The following is a 16,601-nucleotide window of genomic DNA, read 5'->3' on the forward strand; positions in this document are numbered from 1 at the left end:
GGAAGGAAGCGACTCGTCCAAGACCCTGCAGCCTGGAGTCTGCCTTGGCCCCTGGGTCCGTTCCTCCCGTCGCACGTGGGGACTACGGTATCTGCGTAGGCTCCCTCATCAGAGCCCCACTTGGCCGTGTCAGTGCAGGCACACCAGTGAAGGCTGCCATGATCTCTGCTCCCACAAGTGGCAAGAAGAGAGCTCACATATAAAATTCTGGTGTCCGTGACATAGAATGACGTCTTCCATGGCCGTTGGTAACCCCGTCGTGAGCCCCTAGGAGACTGATGACATACTGTCCGGCTGGAGAGAATGTAGAAAGCAGTCTTGGACGGGGTAGGTGCTCCCGATGGGCATGTTTAAGTGGCCACCCACGTGGAAACAAAAACGGCTGTGTCCTTAAGGGAGCGGAGCTCAGAGAAGCAGGCCAGCCCCCAGCGGAGCCTACGGTGGCCCCACAGCAGAACACGGCTCCGCTCGTGGTACCCAGGCCCCAGAAGAGGCAGGAGAAAGGGTGGGGAGGAGAGGGTGAAGGAAAGGAACATCCAGAATGTGACCGGCAGAGGCCGCTCCGCACAGCTCTGGGGTCATGCCCACTCCCCAGGGAGACCGTAATGGGAGGGAAAAGGATGATCATCTAATGGCTGCCCTTTGGGCCACCTGAAATGATGGCCCAGCCGCCGAGGACTTACGTGGACACCTCCACATCCAGAAGATAGATCTTCCACATCAGCGCATGTTAATTTTTATGAGTAGGTTTTACTACATTTTAGAATGATATTTAACAACCGACAGTGCCAGCCCCTCCTGGAAAGAAGAGCAGTTTCATGGTCTGATTTTGCACGGGTCAGGGTCAGAGGCACTGTCGCTGAGCGCCGCTCCAACTAATTAATGCATTTGCTCCCTACAGGGTGAAATTGGGTTTTCAGATACATTTATAACACGACTTGCTTGATTCCTAAATATTGCATTATTTGAGCTATTTTTCCTAATACACGGCCTGGTGTGTATGGGGTGAGAAATTATTTCCCATGAAAAATTGACAGCGAAGCTGAAACTGTCTGATGAACCCTGTGCTCACATACGGACACCTTATGCCTAGACAGGCAGGCGCTGGAGCGGCACCGCGGCTTCTCGGAGCTGCCCTGCGCCCCCGGGTGAGCTTGCACGAGCACCTCTCCTCGTGGTCCTACGCTTTGGGAAAGTTCTGGGCTCTTCTTCTGGAAAGCCCGGGCGGCATCCAGCAGAACACACACAGCGACCCCTCTGTGCTGCACGAGGAAGGCTGGAGACGGGCCTCCCCGCTTCTTGCGGTCTCCACGACACGCTGCTTTCGCGCAGTTTCTCTTCTAAGACCTCCGGCCCTGAAATCGCCTTCTCCCCAAGTTATTGCCAGGCGGCCTGCCGCCTCTTTCTTCTTCCTCTTCTTGTTTTGTTTTTGTTTTCGTTTTTTGGTGTGTTTTTGTTTGTTTTTAAGTGAGGCATAACAACAACAGCAACAGCAGTAATGATGAACAGTTTGATTTCAAAACCCTTTCTGAAGAAATCACAGTAAACAGAGTGTGTTTGCCTAAGGAAACCCTCCGAGCAATCAGCCAGTAACACAACTGCATGTGCTAATGAACCCAAAGCTGTTAATGTGGTTTCTTCAGTTAAATTGATTCATGAATTTTGAAGAGAACATTATCTAATGAATTTTCTTTGAATAGAAAGCAATTAAAAGGACAAATCAGTCTGATTAACCCCAAAGTCACCCTCCTGCCACAAATGGTGTACAGTTTGAAATTATATCATAAAAAACTAGAGCACATTTGCTATCTTTTTGCCCTCTACTAATCCATGTAAATTAATGAACAACAAAGTTAATTTCTTTGATGACCCTGTTCTAGTATCACCTGGATTATGCTGATGTTTAATTTGCTTAATGTTATAATAAAGACTAAACAGATTTTTTTTTTCCAGCGAAGTGATTATCATTCCCTTCAGTTAAGAAGTGATTTTTATTATTTAAAACGCATGTAAGGGTGTGTTTCCTTTAAGAACCAAATCGCACTTTGCCAGCCTGGCACCGAGTGTAATTAGTGCTATTATGGACACACTCCGGAACACCGCTGCTGCCCGTGGAAGCCTTCCCTTTGTCGTTGCCATCGGGAACTCCCGTCCCCGGAGGGCTCGGCGCCCCCACCGTGGGGGACACAGCTCCGTGTCCAGTGCTCCTGAGCCTTGCGTTGCCTTTGGAAAGACAATAGGTATCGATTCAGACCAGCCTCCCTCGCAAAGCTGGAGGCAGAGGGAGAGAACGTTGCCATGCATTCACCTGTTCACTCCCACAGCAAGGTGAGGAGCAAGCGCGATTTGATGTGGCTTGCCAATTAAAATGGGAATCAAGTTATTTTATTTTTGCAGCCCCGTGCATGGCAGATGCCTGTAGCCAAGGTCACTGCCAGCCCCGTGTACGTGGTGTTTGGCATTCTGAGTCTGCTCGCTGCTGGGTGTGGCCGCCTAGCATAAAACCACAGCCCGGCCCACGGCTCCTTTTTCCTTGTGTATCCCAGCTGACGTTGCCAATGACCCAGCAGTCTAAGAGGTTCTGAAGTCAGTGGGCAGGCAGGGCCTTCTGGGCTCACGAATGTGTGCGTGCCCCAGTCCTGGAAGAGCATCACGTGGTCCTTCCTGCGTGGGACCCGGGGACGCAGGGGGCGGTTGCAGGTCTGGGGCGCGTGGTGTTGGGATGGCTGCGTAGGGGCCAGCCCGCACAGTGACGGGACCGTGTGTGGAGGCCGCATTTTAATTGACTGTAGCACCTCTGTTTGTGTTGACGTGCTTTCTGTCTCAAGACCGGCAGGTTTCTACATCAGAGCTGCGGGAGCCGCTTGTCCACATAACGTCATTCTGCATTCTGCCTTTCAGATTCGTTCACCAGACAGGTGTTGTGGAAGCTGCTGAAGGTTGTCAGACTCGGAGAAACGGTTTCTTACCGGCAATTAGCAGCCCTGGCAGGCAGGCCCCGAGCCGCGCGGGCAGTGGGCGGAGCGATGAGGACCAATCCTGTAAGTCGCTGCCAGCGGGTGCGTCAGCGGGGCCGCAGGTGGCGGCGGGAGGGGGGGGCCCGGGGCCCTGCAGTGTAAGCGGCCTGTGCGGCACCGCGTGGGGAGCAGAGGAGAGGAGGCATCTGTACGGGCCCCCGGAAGAGGGGTGGGCGGCCCCTGCCCCCCGTTTTTGGTGGTGACGGTGGCATGTCTTCCCCAGGGGGTGGCTTCACCCCAACCTTTTCATGTCCTTGTCCCCCCTGCGCATCTGTAGTCGCGTTTTGCTGAGAGGGAGATCCCCTCCAGGCCACGCCGAGCTCCCCAGAGGATGGGCTGTGTGGGGTGGCCGCACGCCTGTTGTGCCCCGTAGGACAGAGGGCACTTTCTCCCCGTCATACCCGTACCTGGGCCGCCGGCCATGCTGTCTCAGGAAGGAAGTCCACGTGAGTTGGGGAAGAGGCCGTGGCGCCCCCGTCCCCAAAGCCAGGTCTGCCGGAGGACGACCCCGTACAACTGAGTGAGGCCTGGAATGTTCTTTCTTGTCAGCCTGTCCAGAGCCTGGCAGGGGCCTGCTAGCACATTCGAAACAGTTTCTCCCCGAAGCGGTGGGAACGTCTGCGACGGGATAGAAGCGTGCCATCCTGTCAGGATGAGGAAACAGAACCAGCACATCCTGGGGGAGGAATTACTACATCAGACAGACCTCCCTCCTTTGAAAATGGCTATAGCTTTGCTGTGTGTCCTCAAAATTCTCTTCATCCCCGTTGACCCAGGCGAGGCGGGCGTTCACACACCCCAACCCGCCGCTCTTGCCAGTTGGCACCGACTGCCCTTGGTCAGAGCCCGGCATCTCTAGGAGACGGCGATTACCCAGCTTTCCGCACAACACGGCCTTGTTTGGTTTAAGCAGCAGCTCATAGAGGATTGCGGTGGATCGCACTGTCTTGATGCGTGTCTGACCTGGAGAAGAGCTCTCTGCCTTGTTAAACTCCCATTGTCCGAGCAGCATGTGATGCGGACGACGCGTCGCGCCCAGCCCGCATCTCCCCATCTAGAGTCCTCGGCGGCCGTGGCTGCCGAGCCCAGCGGGCGTCCTGTTGTGTTTTCGCTGCCACGTGCCCAGCTGCGTCTTCAGAGTCCATCCCCTCCACACCCTGCGGGTGCACACGCTGACTATGCGCACAGGATGACTCGGCATCAGGTTTATGAGCATGATTTTTTACGCTTCTGACAAACTTTGACCCACGTCGTTCCTCGGAAAGGCCACCGCCTTCTCCCAGGTTGTGTCTCCACGTTGAGCAGTTGGACCGTGCTCTGGATAGAAAGACGGCTGGGACACCGTGGTATCCGGGCTCCGTTTCGCGCCTTGTGAGAAGGACGTCAGAAGCCGGCCGGGCTCTGCCTGTCCCGCCTCCCCCCCCCCCCCCCCCCCCCGCGGTCGTGGCGTCCTGTGGACATCCTCCCTTTGTCCCAGATCTTCATCCGTGTTGCGGGCCCCATTTCTGCTCTCCATGCCCTGTGTGTAGAGTCGGTCACCCACGCTGCTCACGGAGGCTTGACTTGACTCCCACCGTGTGACGCAGCAGGTGGGTGCCGCCGTCGCTGCCCCGGGCGTGGCTGCCGCCCGCCTCTGCTCCGAGAACAAGCGTTGGTAACGGACGGCACGCATCCGTAGCCCCGCACCTGCCTTCTGTGTGATGACAGCAGTTTCTCACTCTCTGAAAGGGACGTGCCGTCACTGTTCAGCGATCACGCTCCTGGCAATATTCAGAAACATTTATTGTTCTGCAACCAGCATGACTCTCTTCTCTTGCTATTAATCTCGATGAACATCTCTCTTCAACTGTGGCCTCAGTCACTGAAATTTATAAAATAGGATCTCCCGAGGCTTAAATCTCTAATGTCCGTAAAGTCAACGTATTGACTTCCCCGCCTCGTGCCCAGGTCAAGAATGGCAGCGACGACATCAGGCATGAGGACCGAGCAAGCGCCTGGTCCCTCCTCTTGGTGCTGTCCTGTGCCACGAGCAGCCAGGCAGAGGGGTGAGCCCTCGGGGCCTGGCCACGTGTCCCTCTGTTGTCGGGCGCCGCACGTAACCCATGCAGGGACCGTCCACGCGAGGCGGTTGTGGAGATGCCGGCAGCTGCAGGGCGGAGCAGGGCTTCCAGGCCTGGTGCCGACATGCCACAGGTGCGCCTGCGAGAAAACCTTCAAAGGTGTAGCCAACTTCCGCTCAGCCTCCCAGGGAGCTCTGCGGTCCTCGCGGGGTTCCCGTAAAGTTGATCTAAAACCTCCTTGGAATGGGCTGGGGCGTCCAAGAGGTGACCCAGGAACCTGCCACGACTGATGTGGCTGTCCCACGTGGGTGCCCCCTTTCCTTGGTGCTGGCGGCACAAGGCCCAACGCGGAGCCCCACGCATCAGCTCCAGCACCAACAGAGCATCGCTGAGAGTTGCTCGTTGAAAATCTCTGTCAGTTTAGGCTGAGTAGAGCAATTGTACCTTTTGGGAAGGAGAGTAGAAAATGGGTTTGGAATGTGGCAAAACACCACGGAGCTCATTGTGCACTCATTCCTTAGATGGCTAGCGATAACCGCGAACACGAGCTGGCTCGTACTCCAGCCCTTGCTGCGGGGCAGGCTTCTCTTCCCCACCAGAGGAAGCGTTGCTTGCTGCCGTGTGGGGGTTTGGTCCCTTCCTAAGTGCTCGGTTTTCCAGGTTTTCCACAGAGGACTCACTAGCCCACATAAGATGGTTCGGCAGCCTTCTGGAAGGTGCGCCCCCCCCCCCCACTCATTCACCACGGAGGATGGTCAGCCTCCTGTAAGTGACTCTGGAGACGCCTCGTGGCCCTCCCCCACAAGAGCACCCTTCCGCTCATCCTCAGACAGAATTTGCTAAATGCAGTTCAAAGGCAATCAATACATCGCACAGAGAGTTTCCCCACTTTTTTCTAAACAAACGCATTCCTGAGGAGTTAGTTTATTCACAGATTGCCACGAGCGTTAATGACCCCCCGAGTCTTGTTCTGCCAGTCACCCAGATGGCTGTTGATAAAGATTTAGCATCATGTTCTAAGTGTCAGGGCTGTCAGTGGGGCTGAACCATTTGACCAGAAGAAAAAAACGCACAGGGAGCTATTGATTACAGCTTCCCGGTGTCACTTGTTCACCAGGATTTAGGTATTGATGAGGCCGCGAGTGAAAACAAGCCCTCTCCCTTGTGGGCTGCTACCACAAGAACAAAGGCGAAGTTGGAAAAAATATTCAGCCAGCACCAGAATCAGAGGGATTCCATTATTGATTGAAAGGCCCCTTCGTGTTATTTTTGTTGGAGACAAATCTATGGGTTTGGAAGTTTTATAGCACTTGAGAAACAGTCTGTGTAAGTGATGGATTCAGTATTGGATGAATTAGATTTCACAGCGTGAAGATTTCAATGCAGCTGTGATATTATGAGCTGCTTGGTTATTGATAAAAATTACATTTTATGCAGTACAGGCTTTCAAGAAGAGAGTGTAGAGGGTATGGATCCTTTGAAATGTCCATAGGGCGCAAATACATTTTGGCGGCCTTGGTTATTTTCATCGTCTGAGATCCGCCACCAAAGTTAACACGGACAGAAGCGGTGCTCCCTGCCTCTTGTGTAAAAATCGTGCGTCTTTGGCAAGCGACCTGCTGTCCCGCAGTTGCTGCCCAAGATGAAGCCTGGCCGGGGCGGTGGCCGTCACTGCCTTTCCACGGGAGTAGGGCTGTGGTCTGTGGGACACACGGAGCAGGGAGGAAAATCAGAGCCCGCCCGTGAAGTCAGCGTTGGGTGGGGAAATTGAATCAGTACCTAAAAACATCTGTGAAACTAGCTCGACTCTTTATCAGTCAAAACTTGAGTTTCACGTTGTTGTGTCCTCGAAGCAATTATTAATGTGACTATTTATTGTATTTGATAAAAGCCCTCAATCAAAGTCAATATTCCAGACTTGAAATGTTGTGATTCTCCCCCCCAAGATGACAGGGATGATAGGCTGCTTGCGGGACGGGGCGGCAGCGGGAGCTTTCCCGGTGTGTGAAATGGCACAGACGGGAAGCCAGCTCTCCCCAGACCTGCCCTGACCCTGCGACTTGTCCTTAGATCCCCTGAGACTGCATGCGTTCCCATGGCAACCCAAACTTGCAGTCAGAATAGGGACTGGTCTGTGATGTGGGAGAAGTTAGGTTCTCAGCATCCAAGCCAGGTTACCCACAAGGCCAGCGATCCCCCTCGGGTAGCTGGTGGAGAGGCCATGTGCAGGCGCCGGGTTCCGCCCCCGCTGGGCTGGACTCCCCTCCTTGCCCCTAAACTGCCGTGGGAACTTGGGCAGGAAATGTAACCCAAGGCTGACCGTGCCTGGCCTGAGGCTTGTTGGAGGCTGTGTGATGTGCCACAGCGGGCACAGGCCACGTTCTCCCTGGTGGTGTCGTTGAGTGCTGGGTCCGGGATGGGACTGGGGACCGTGCCCTCTGCCCAGAGACAGGTGTGGCTCGGGGCCTACTGGGGGGCACTCTAGGCGGGTTGTTTTGTGTGACGGGCTGAGGTGGGTGCACGGCCACAGGGCGGCTAGACGCCATGAGAAGAGACCCCAGGTACGTGTGTTCAGCCACTTTCCTAGAAACTCAGCTGACTGGTGGCTGGTCGCTGGTCGCTTTGTCCAATTCGGGTCTTTGGAGTTGGAGCTTGGGGGTAGGGGACGTGAATCTTCTCTGTGTTGAGCTGCAGACTTAGTAGAGGGATTCTGAGAAACTCTCACCCTTCAGGGCCCTGCAGGAGTGGCCGTTTTTCCTTGCAGGACATTTGGAGCACGATAGCCACATGTGAGTGCACGGAGAGGGGCTGGGGACAGCAGGTCTGGGGCTTCAGGAGGTGAGGCAGGATGGGAGCTGAGTGGTCCCTGGGTACCACCCGGCTCCCTTCCAGGGTGGGGTCCGCTGGGGGTCTGTCTCCAGAGCGGGGCCAGTTCCTATAGCCGTGCTGGCTGGCTGTTCACGGAGCACTGCTGTGATCTGCACAACAATGAGAACCGTCACCCTAGCATGTCCTGGGCCTTCCGTGACTGACCACCCACGTCCCTGCACCCCAGTCAAGATGCAGCCACTTAGGAATGAGGGCTGTTTTACCCGGGACCCCTGGGCAGACCATCTCCTGAGAGGTTTGAACTCTGCTGAGAATCCACCAGATGTCCTGTCCTGGGAAGTCTTGGGTTCTGAGTAACTGCTTGTCGGGGCCTTTAAGCAAAATGACCATTCATCCCCCAGAGCCCCCACTGTGGGAACACGGTGTGCCCCCTGCAGTTGGCATGCTCTAAATAGTGGCCACTGGCCACCAGGGAGGCGAGGTCAGCAACTTGAGACAGGCTCCTGTCCACTCTGGCTTTAAGGGGCCATAAGTTTCTTCCCTTTCTTTTCCTCCTGTGTCCTGGGCCAGCTGTGCAGTGGATAAAGGACAGCAGGGTATTAGCTTTATTCAAATAAAAGCTCAACTCGAGAGGTGCTGTGGCCACAGTGGGCTTCCCAGGAATTCTGGCTGGAATGAGCCCCCCTTCCCTGTTAACCAGCCCCAGCAGAGGCAGGTGCTGACGACATCTGTGCTGCAGGGCAGACAGGTCCCCTCGCAGGACCCCACCTGGTGCTGGGCATTCCCGTGCCTTCCTCCCAGGATGGCTGGTCAGGGAGTCCTCCCCGCCTCGGGCCGGGGGTAAAGGATGCGGTGGCGGGTCCCTTCTTCCGGTGGGTGTCCCACCCCATGGAAATCAAAAGCAGGGGCAAGGCGCACTGTGCCCACCCTCCACAGTGGACTCCGTCCTGAGAACAGACCCTGAGCAGGTCTGCCAGCGGACATCCTTGGAGCTCCTGTCTGTGCAGCCCAGGCCAGTGGCGGGACCACCCAGGCGCTCCCCTGGGGACCGCTGCTGAAAGGGACCCCCCTACCCTTGGGGAGGACAGAGGTCTTCTCTGCTGGGAGAATTGACTACAGGGAGTGTGTTAGATGGGATTGTTGGCCTGCGTGTGGCTGCAGGAATAACGAACCACCCATGTGACCGTGGTCCCGACTCGAATCCAGGACCTGTGAGCTCTGGTATCCAGTTTGGGATGTGGAGGACCAGACACCCATGGGTCTGCCCTGTGCCGGCCCCAGGCAAGGGCAGAAGGACTGCAGGGCACGGGGGGGAAGAGTCCTGTCCTTGGGGCATCAGGGTGTGGTAGGGAGACCTGCCTGCGATGTGGGCCCTCCTCCTCCGGGGCTGCAGGCCAGCCTGCCTTCCTCCGGGACTAGTATCGCAGCATGTCGAGCTGCCGGTAAGTTGGATTGGCAGGGTTTGGTGAAGGCCCTGGGTGCGCAGAGCCCAGCCCTCACTTCCGTTTCCTGGTGTGTCCCAGTGACGCACGGCACCCAGACAGCCGTCACCGTCCCTGGTCCTGGCAGTGGGTCCTTTTAACGGTGGGTTGGCTTCTCTTTGTAGGATTGTATTTGGATTTTCATCATGAGGTGGTCTTGCTTTTAGTGAAGTCGTTGTGTTGATTAAGCACCTGACTCCTCCGTCTGTCTCCAGAGGTGGGCGCACAGGGAGGCCCCAGCGCCCTGGGGAGGGCTGCGGGTGGGCACGGCCCCGGTCTCGAGTCCTCAGGGATGCTGTTGGCCAGCCTCTCCCAGTCCAGGTATCCAGGGGCCAGATGGTGGCAGCGGCTGCTCAGGTGAGAACAGACGAGGACTAGAGTTTCTCAAACTTCCAAGTATCCCGGGATTAAGGAAGGGAGACGCACTCCCAGTGCAATGCAGAGCATGAAGCAGGTCGGCAAACCTTCCCTATGAAGGGCCTGGTGGTAAATACTTTGTTCTGCAACAGCAGCCCCAGACAACATGGCTGTGTTCCAATAAAACTTTATTTACAAAAGCAGGTGGGGACTGTACCAGTTTGCCACATTTTTCCGGTGCCTTGCGTGAGTATGGTCTTCCCTGAAGGTTCCTGTCACTTCTCGAAATGTTTGCGAATTTTACCTACCGCCCCGTAACTTGGAAATGTGATTTTGAAATTTGTAAGCATACGCCGCAAATTACTTACCAAAGACAGTTTTCTCCTTCCGAATGTTGGTATAAAGGGATTCTCTGGAAAATGCCGTTCATTTGCCTTGGAGCGTCGTGTCCGTCCTCGGCCCGTGCCGAGACCCCCAGAGACCAAGGGGTGCACAGCGCCGAGGCAGCCAGCCGGGGGCCTGCATGTCACTGTGGTCAAGGGCCTTGCTCTGGATGCCGAGAGACCTTGCGGGCCCCGAGCCCAGACTGACAGGGTCGCCTCTCTGTCTTGCAGCTTCCCATCCTCATCCCGTGCCACAGAGTGGTCTGCAGCAGTGGAGCCGTGGGCAACTACTCCGCAGGCCGGGCCACGAAGGAGTGGCTTCTCGCCCACGAGGGCCGCCTGGCAGAGAAGCCGAGCTGTCCGGGAGTCTCCCGTGGGGGTGGCATCCCCCACCCCCAGCCTGCTGGCGGAACGGAGGACTTGTGGGAGTAAATACTTGAGTGACACATAAAGGTTCTAGCACATTGGAGGTGGTCTGTGCGGTATTAAAAGAACTGAACGTGTCCTGGGGGACATAGCGTGTGTGCCTTTTCTTGTTTCCACATTTTACGGCAGAGTGAGTTCAGAGGACTGGCCGTTGTTCATCGTTTGTTTCTCTCTCACACCGTCGTCGTTCCATTTCTAATGTCTGTTAACACAGGGATAAGAAAGTGGGGGGCCCGGCAAGCCTGAGAGCCACCGTCCTCCGGGCAGGTGGGAGCATCCGGCACCCGCCAGGGCCCTGGCCCCCCCGACGCAGGCCTGTCCCCCTGAGAAGCTGGCCTCCCCGGCTCCCCTCTCTGCTTAGCCATTGAGGCTGCCGGGACGGTGTCTCCCACTCAGGCCTTCCTGAGGGAGGCCCGGCCGCGGAAACCAGTGCTCATGGAGGTTTCCTAGCGATGTTCTTCTCACCGCCAGAAAACCAGTGCAGGATGCACACACTTTGGGTTGTATCGGTTGAATGGAAAAGAACCATTTACCAAAGTGATTTGGGAAAAGAAGTAGCTCCTTGAGATGAGTTTGGTCCAAATGGCTCCTTCCTGAGGGCGGAGGGTGGAGGGTCTTCCTCGGGCCCTAGCCCCTCTCCTGCCGCTGCTGACCTTTGTGCGCTCCAAATGGAAGGTGACGATAGAGCCTAAGAGTCAGAGGTCACACAAGAAGGGGGGGGTCTGCTCCTGTCGCTGGCAGCAGAGAAGAGTGTTTCCAACCACGTGCCACCGTCCGATGCTTCATTATCGCGTTGTCATTTTCTCTTTGTAATTAACCGTACCTGAGAAACACAAGGGAAACTTGCAGCTATGCATGTGGATAAATAAGAATAGAGCGTATGATGTATGGAGAAAATAAACTCCACCCCACTGTGCAGGAGAGAGCTGTATTTTTGTCAGGGGTTCCTGTGACAACGCAAACCCCAGCAGGGAAGCTCAGGTGCTTTGTATGTGTCACTGAGAGCCTGGGTAAATATACAGCCTGTAATGCGCATGGTTTGGGCGTATTTTAAATTCCATGTTACCTTAACGCCGGTAAAGGAACGGTGCCTGATGTAAACAGACTTTAGGCTTTTCTCACCAATTTGCAATTTGTTATATCCTTTTATTCTGTCAACCAAATTCTGGGTCTTTCCCCTCAAAAATAAAGTGGTAGGACCATTACTGCATCACCTTCTGATTTCCATCCTTCTCCCTGCTGCTGTCTCAAAGCCCGCTGTCCGGCGCCCGCAGTGGCCACGTGGAGGTCTGATTTCCGGACAGGCCGCGGGGCCACCTTGCTTCGCCGAGCCCCTTGGCAAGCTTTGACAGCTGTAAGCACGCCCTCCCGGCGTCTCCGCGTGTGAGCAGAGGGGCCCGTTTCTGTGTTTCTGACGTGTTGGGAAGGCGAGTGGGGGTCCGGGGTGCACTTTGCATTTGGGGACTGCGGAAGTGGTTGTGTTGTAAATTCTGTGAGGAAAATGCTTTTCTCCAGGAACTGACGGTCACCAAGAAATGCGGTCGTGCTCTGCCCTGAACGGGCCGGAAAACCGCGGTCCTCACAGGCAGGAGCTCTGGCCTCGCTGGCCCGGGTGTGGGTTTCGTCTGAGTGCTTTCCAATAGAGGGCACCATAGCAGTGCACTAGGCTGTGGTCGGGAGACCCCCAGTCGCCACGTCTGTCTGAGGACAGACTTGAGAGTGGGGGCAGAGGGAGCTCTGCGATCGGCTCTGTGCCGGTCCCGCGGAGCACGGGGTGCCGTCGGTGCTGCTGGCAGACCCTGGTGATGCTCCGCGTGTCCCGTGCCGCCCACATGCTGTGCACCCCAGCCACCTCCCGGGCCAGGAAGGTGTGGGTCCCTGACACGCCACGTGCCTCCCACCGATCTCCAGATCCCCGGGTGGGCTCCCAGGGAGGGTTCCTGAGTCAGACGGCCACACGCGGGCGTGCCTACAAGGCCCACGTCCCCGGCGGGGCTCGGCCACTTGCGGCCGGAGACCCGCCCATCAGAGCAGACCGAGGTGACCCCGCAGCCCCTCGTGGCCTGGCACCGCCTGCTTGGGCCGTGCCCTTGGTGCAGTACAGACCGCGTCCTGTTTTCTGTCTCCCAGGGCTTCCTCGGCCCTGTCAGAACGGGCCTGATAGATGCCCCGAGGTTCCCGCTGACAGAGGCACGGCCGTGTACCGCTCCAAGGACAAGCTGTGCGGGGGCCCACATGAAAAGCCAGCACAGTTGCCTAGAGCCACTGCTGCTCAAGGTTGCAGTGCGGCTTATGGAAATAAGGAGGAAAAGGAAAGGCACAAAGAAACACAAAAATACTTTCCAAATAAAAAGAAATGTGGAAACAAGAATTAGTCGTGTTCTTCGGCCTCAGCCTCGGGTCCCCTGCACTAACGTGGCGCATGGTACTTTGAACGCAGACACGGAGACCCACAGGGGCGGGACAGCCGGCTCCGTGCAGTGGCCGTTGTTTGCTGTTCTCCCCCGTTTCCAGAGACCAGGACGATGAGAGGTTCGGAGAAAACGGTTGTTTTTGCGGAGCCACGTGCATACTGTACGGATGCCCTTGGCCACGCAGGAGCCGAGGTTTCCAACGGGTGGCTGTGTTCTCTGGTGCCTTCTCCGTGTGGAGAAGCCCCAGGTAAGCCCACCGTCATCCACCGCGTCCTCTGGCTGCATCGAGGGGCGAAGTGACAGCACGGGTCTGCCGCCGTTGCGCCCAGAGAAGAAACCTCGCGGTGTCTTGTGCGGGCAGGGGCTGGAGGGGATGTGGCCGAAGACAGAGCCGCAGACCACGTGGGTCGGCTGCTCCCAGTTCTAGATACAAAGGGTGCGGGCAGGGCCCATTCCGGAGAACGCAGGTAAGCTCACCTTGCAAGCGACTTAGTTGGGGCTTTTAATCCTTGTCTGCTTCTTAGCAGAAGCGTTGCTTGAACGACCTAGAGAGACTGAAGCCGTTTCTAACCCAAATGTCTTTGGGAACAAGTTTTTTTCCAAGTCTCCTGTCTGTACACCGCGTGCTCACACAGCCGCCTCTTTTGGGTGGCCAGGCGTGTCGAGTGCAGGTGTATTTATGTCAAAACCATCGTTTAACCAGGTCACAAACAACAACGTTGTCCCAGAACTTCCTTCAAAACTGTAATATGGGAACAAAACCCTGTTCAAGGGGGTTGCTTCAAAACCTAAGTGGTGGCTCGATCCAGCGGGTCCCAGTGGGGTCTGCGTGCTGCTCCAGATGTCCTTGTCCTCCCTGCTGTGGGCCCGGCAGGGGCAGGCGGGCACTGCTGGCCGTGTCTCCTGCCATCGGCACCCACAGCCATGACCACGGGCGGCCGCGCCGGCCCCAGCCTCGGCCACGGTTGGAGCAGGTGGGACGTTACAGCCGAATCAACGTGCAGACTCTTCAGAGCTTGCCGGAGATCTTTGTGCGATTTGGGTTTCAGGCCGCACACAGAGGCCTCTGAAGTGACAAATGACTTCACGTGGGACACACAGAAAGAGTTTATTTCACTCAGAACACTGTCCTGTAAGGGCGGGAAACTAAGGCCTTCTCCGTGGTCCGAGAGCCGCCATGTCTCTGGGCGTCCCAGTGCGTGGTTTGCATGTTTTCTTGCTGTTGTGCCGGCGGTGGGGTCACAGAGGGGGATTTAACTTGGCTTGGTCTCCTTCGGCCCGTGTGCGGTTGCTTTCTCGTTCGCCAGCGTTTGATGGAGAGTTTGTGTTTAGGAAACTGAAGTTCACATCAATTTTGCCCGTTATCAGTTTGAAAGACGTGGAGATTTAAATGGAACCCTGCCATGCAGCCCCTGTCTGTCTGTCCGTCCGTCTGTCTGAAGGAAAGGGGGTGACAGTTGAAAGGCAGGCCCAGAGCCTGGAGAAAGTGCAGGTCCCGACGCGTCTGTGAGCGGCTGAGGGCAGCTGTGCAGGGTCCGCGGACGCCGTGGCTCCAGCTGCCGACAGACGAGCACGTCTGGCCTCCATCAGCCGGCCGGCTCCGCGGGCTGGGGGGCGAGGCGCAGGCCAGGGGCCCGGACAGCAAGGCGCTGCGGGACGCAGAGCCCAGCCTGATGAAAGGACGTCGTTAACGAGTCTTTAAAGTTGTCTCAGTGTTTTTTCATGGGAAAAAGCCACAAGAAGAAGATTCCGCATGGACGCTAGTTAAGATCGATCACGAAAAATGCGGCACTGGGGTCATAGGGCACCTTCACAGAGCCTCGTGTTCAGCACCCTGTTCTGAGCTGCCTTCCTGGGTTCCTGGTGAGCGGAGCTCGTCTGTGGGTGTCGGTGCTCAGCCGGACCAGGGGCCCCGCGTCTGAGGACGTGAGAAGGAGCTTCAGTGCCCTCATCATTGTGAACTCTGGTGCCACTGGGGCAGAGATGACTGCTGGCTGCCAGCCATCCTGGGGATCGCTCTGCACGGCTTTTCCTCATATGTGTGGTTCCTGCCCACACACACCCTTCCTGGGGCGAGGGGTGCGAGGGGCACAGGAGAGAGGCCAGGGACTTTGTCTCCCCTCTTTCCTTGCCTCTCAGAGGTGGAGTCCAACCCCCCTCCCCCCCGGCGGGCACACCACCGCACACACACACACACCTGAGGCTTTCCTTAAGTCTCCCGCTACACGTCACTTCTGTTTGGTTCCCAAACATGAGCCACATGTTTGCTTCCAGATTGGTTTGTTGACTTAAATTAAGAAAAACCCAGCTGGAGAAAATATCAGTGTCCAAACATTAAGCAACATGTGATACTGTGCAAAAAGTCTTGCTTTTGGATGTTTTGATGGCCATGGCTCCCAGAAGAAGTGGATGCCTGTGTGAGGCTCTTGGCAGGCAGTGCAGGGGCAGGTATGCAGGGCTGGGCTGCACTCCCCAGCAGGCGGTTTGGGCCCCGGGCCCTGTGGGAAAGCCCTGAAGCCTGGGGCACCCCCAGCCCCAGGCACATCTCCGAGGGACCTTCAGAGGGGAGTCTGAATCTGTGCCCAGGAAGGAAGGGCCAGCCCTGGCCATCTTTGGGATTTAATCAGTCGAGAGCCCGAGAGAGCAGGCTAGAGAGCCCTGACCACCCGCTCACCTGGCAACCACACGAGGGGCATCCTGTGCCGTGTGCAACCCACCAGGTGAGGGAGGCCCACGGGACAGAGGAGGCTGGGGGCTGGGCTGAGCTCACAGCCCTTGTGGATGGGTTCCTTTGGGGAGTGAGACAGACCCCCCCCCCCCCGGCAGTGTTAAACTTGTGACAGCTTAGAGATCCTTCCAGATATAGATCCTTCCAGATAAGCGTGCGGTGCTCCTGCTGAACGCAGATCCTCAGTGCCAGATGGTTCTAGTCCAGCCAGAGCAAGCTCGACCTGGGCCCGGCACGTTCTCCGGATGCTTCCTTCAAAGGCCTTGCTTTGCTCTTTTGAGTCCCAAAGAGGGGAAGTACTCTGAGCAGAAACCTCTGTGAGAGGCCGCGTCTGGGCAGAGCCCTCACCGTTGTGGCTGCTGCGCTTACCCCGCTGGAGCGGCCCTTCTTGGATGTCCTGTGGGCCTCCCTGCAGCCGCCTCCCCTGAGGACCTTCCCCCGTAACCGGGAACGTCTGTGTCCTCTTGTTCACACCTGTCTGAGTGCCGACTGCGGGGACCTGGCCCTTCCCCCCTTCTGTGTTCTCGCTGCTCCGGGTGGGCCTTCCGGATCCATCTTTCCTCCTCTTGTCCTTCAGGTGTTGCTGAGTTCCTGTCGCACTTGCTGTGCTCTGCAGGGCGTCTGCATCCGGGGATGGGGTCACACTGTGTATCCCTGGACACAGCCCACAGCTCCCAGCACCCCCCAGGCAGTCCCCCCGCCCCCCGGAAGGAGGTGGTGGGGCGGGGCTGCTTCGGCCCCATTGGTCTCATCAGCAAGAGTCGAGAGCGGGGTCCTGGGCATGTTGAAAGACGAGGGCAGGAACGTGAGCCGGGGGACAGCCCGTGAGCTGGGAAGAGGGCTGTGACTTGGCAGGCCCGTGAACCCATACCTGCCATCTGGATGCACCGGCCTGGGGAGCCCACC

General features: G+C 57.0%; 1 protein-coding gene across 7 annotated transcripts in view; it reads left to right on the forward strand.

The window, feature by feature from the left end:
* Window positions 1–10,637, forward strand: part of MGMT (O-6-methylguanine-DNA methyltransferase) — a 298,543-nt gene extending 287,906 nt beyond the window's left edge. For all 7 annotated transcript variants that reach the window (XM_042959907.1, XM_042959906.1, XM_042959904.1 and 4 more), the window contains 2 exons: window positions 2,902–3,041; window positions 10,359–10,637. In XM_042959907.1, coding sequence (XP_042815841.1) covers window positions 2,902–3,041; window positions 10,359–10,559 — 341 coding nt within the window. In that variant the 3' untranslated portion in view covers window positions 10,560–10,637. The remainder of the gene's footprint in view (window positions 1–2,901; window positions 3,042–10,358) is intronic.
* The last annotated feature ends 5,964 nt before the right edge of the window (window positions 10,638–16,601 follow it).

Source organism: Panthera tigris, chromosome D2 (assembly GCF_018350195.1).
Source record: "Panthera tigris isolate Pti1 chromosome D2, P.tigris_Pti1_mat1.1, whole genome shotgun sequence".
NCBI lineage: Eukaryota > Metazoa > Chordata > Mammalia > Carnivora > Felidae > Panthera > Panthera tigris.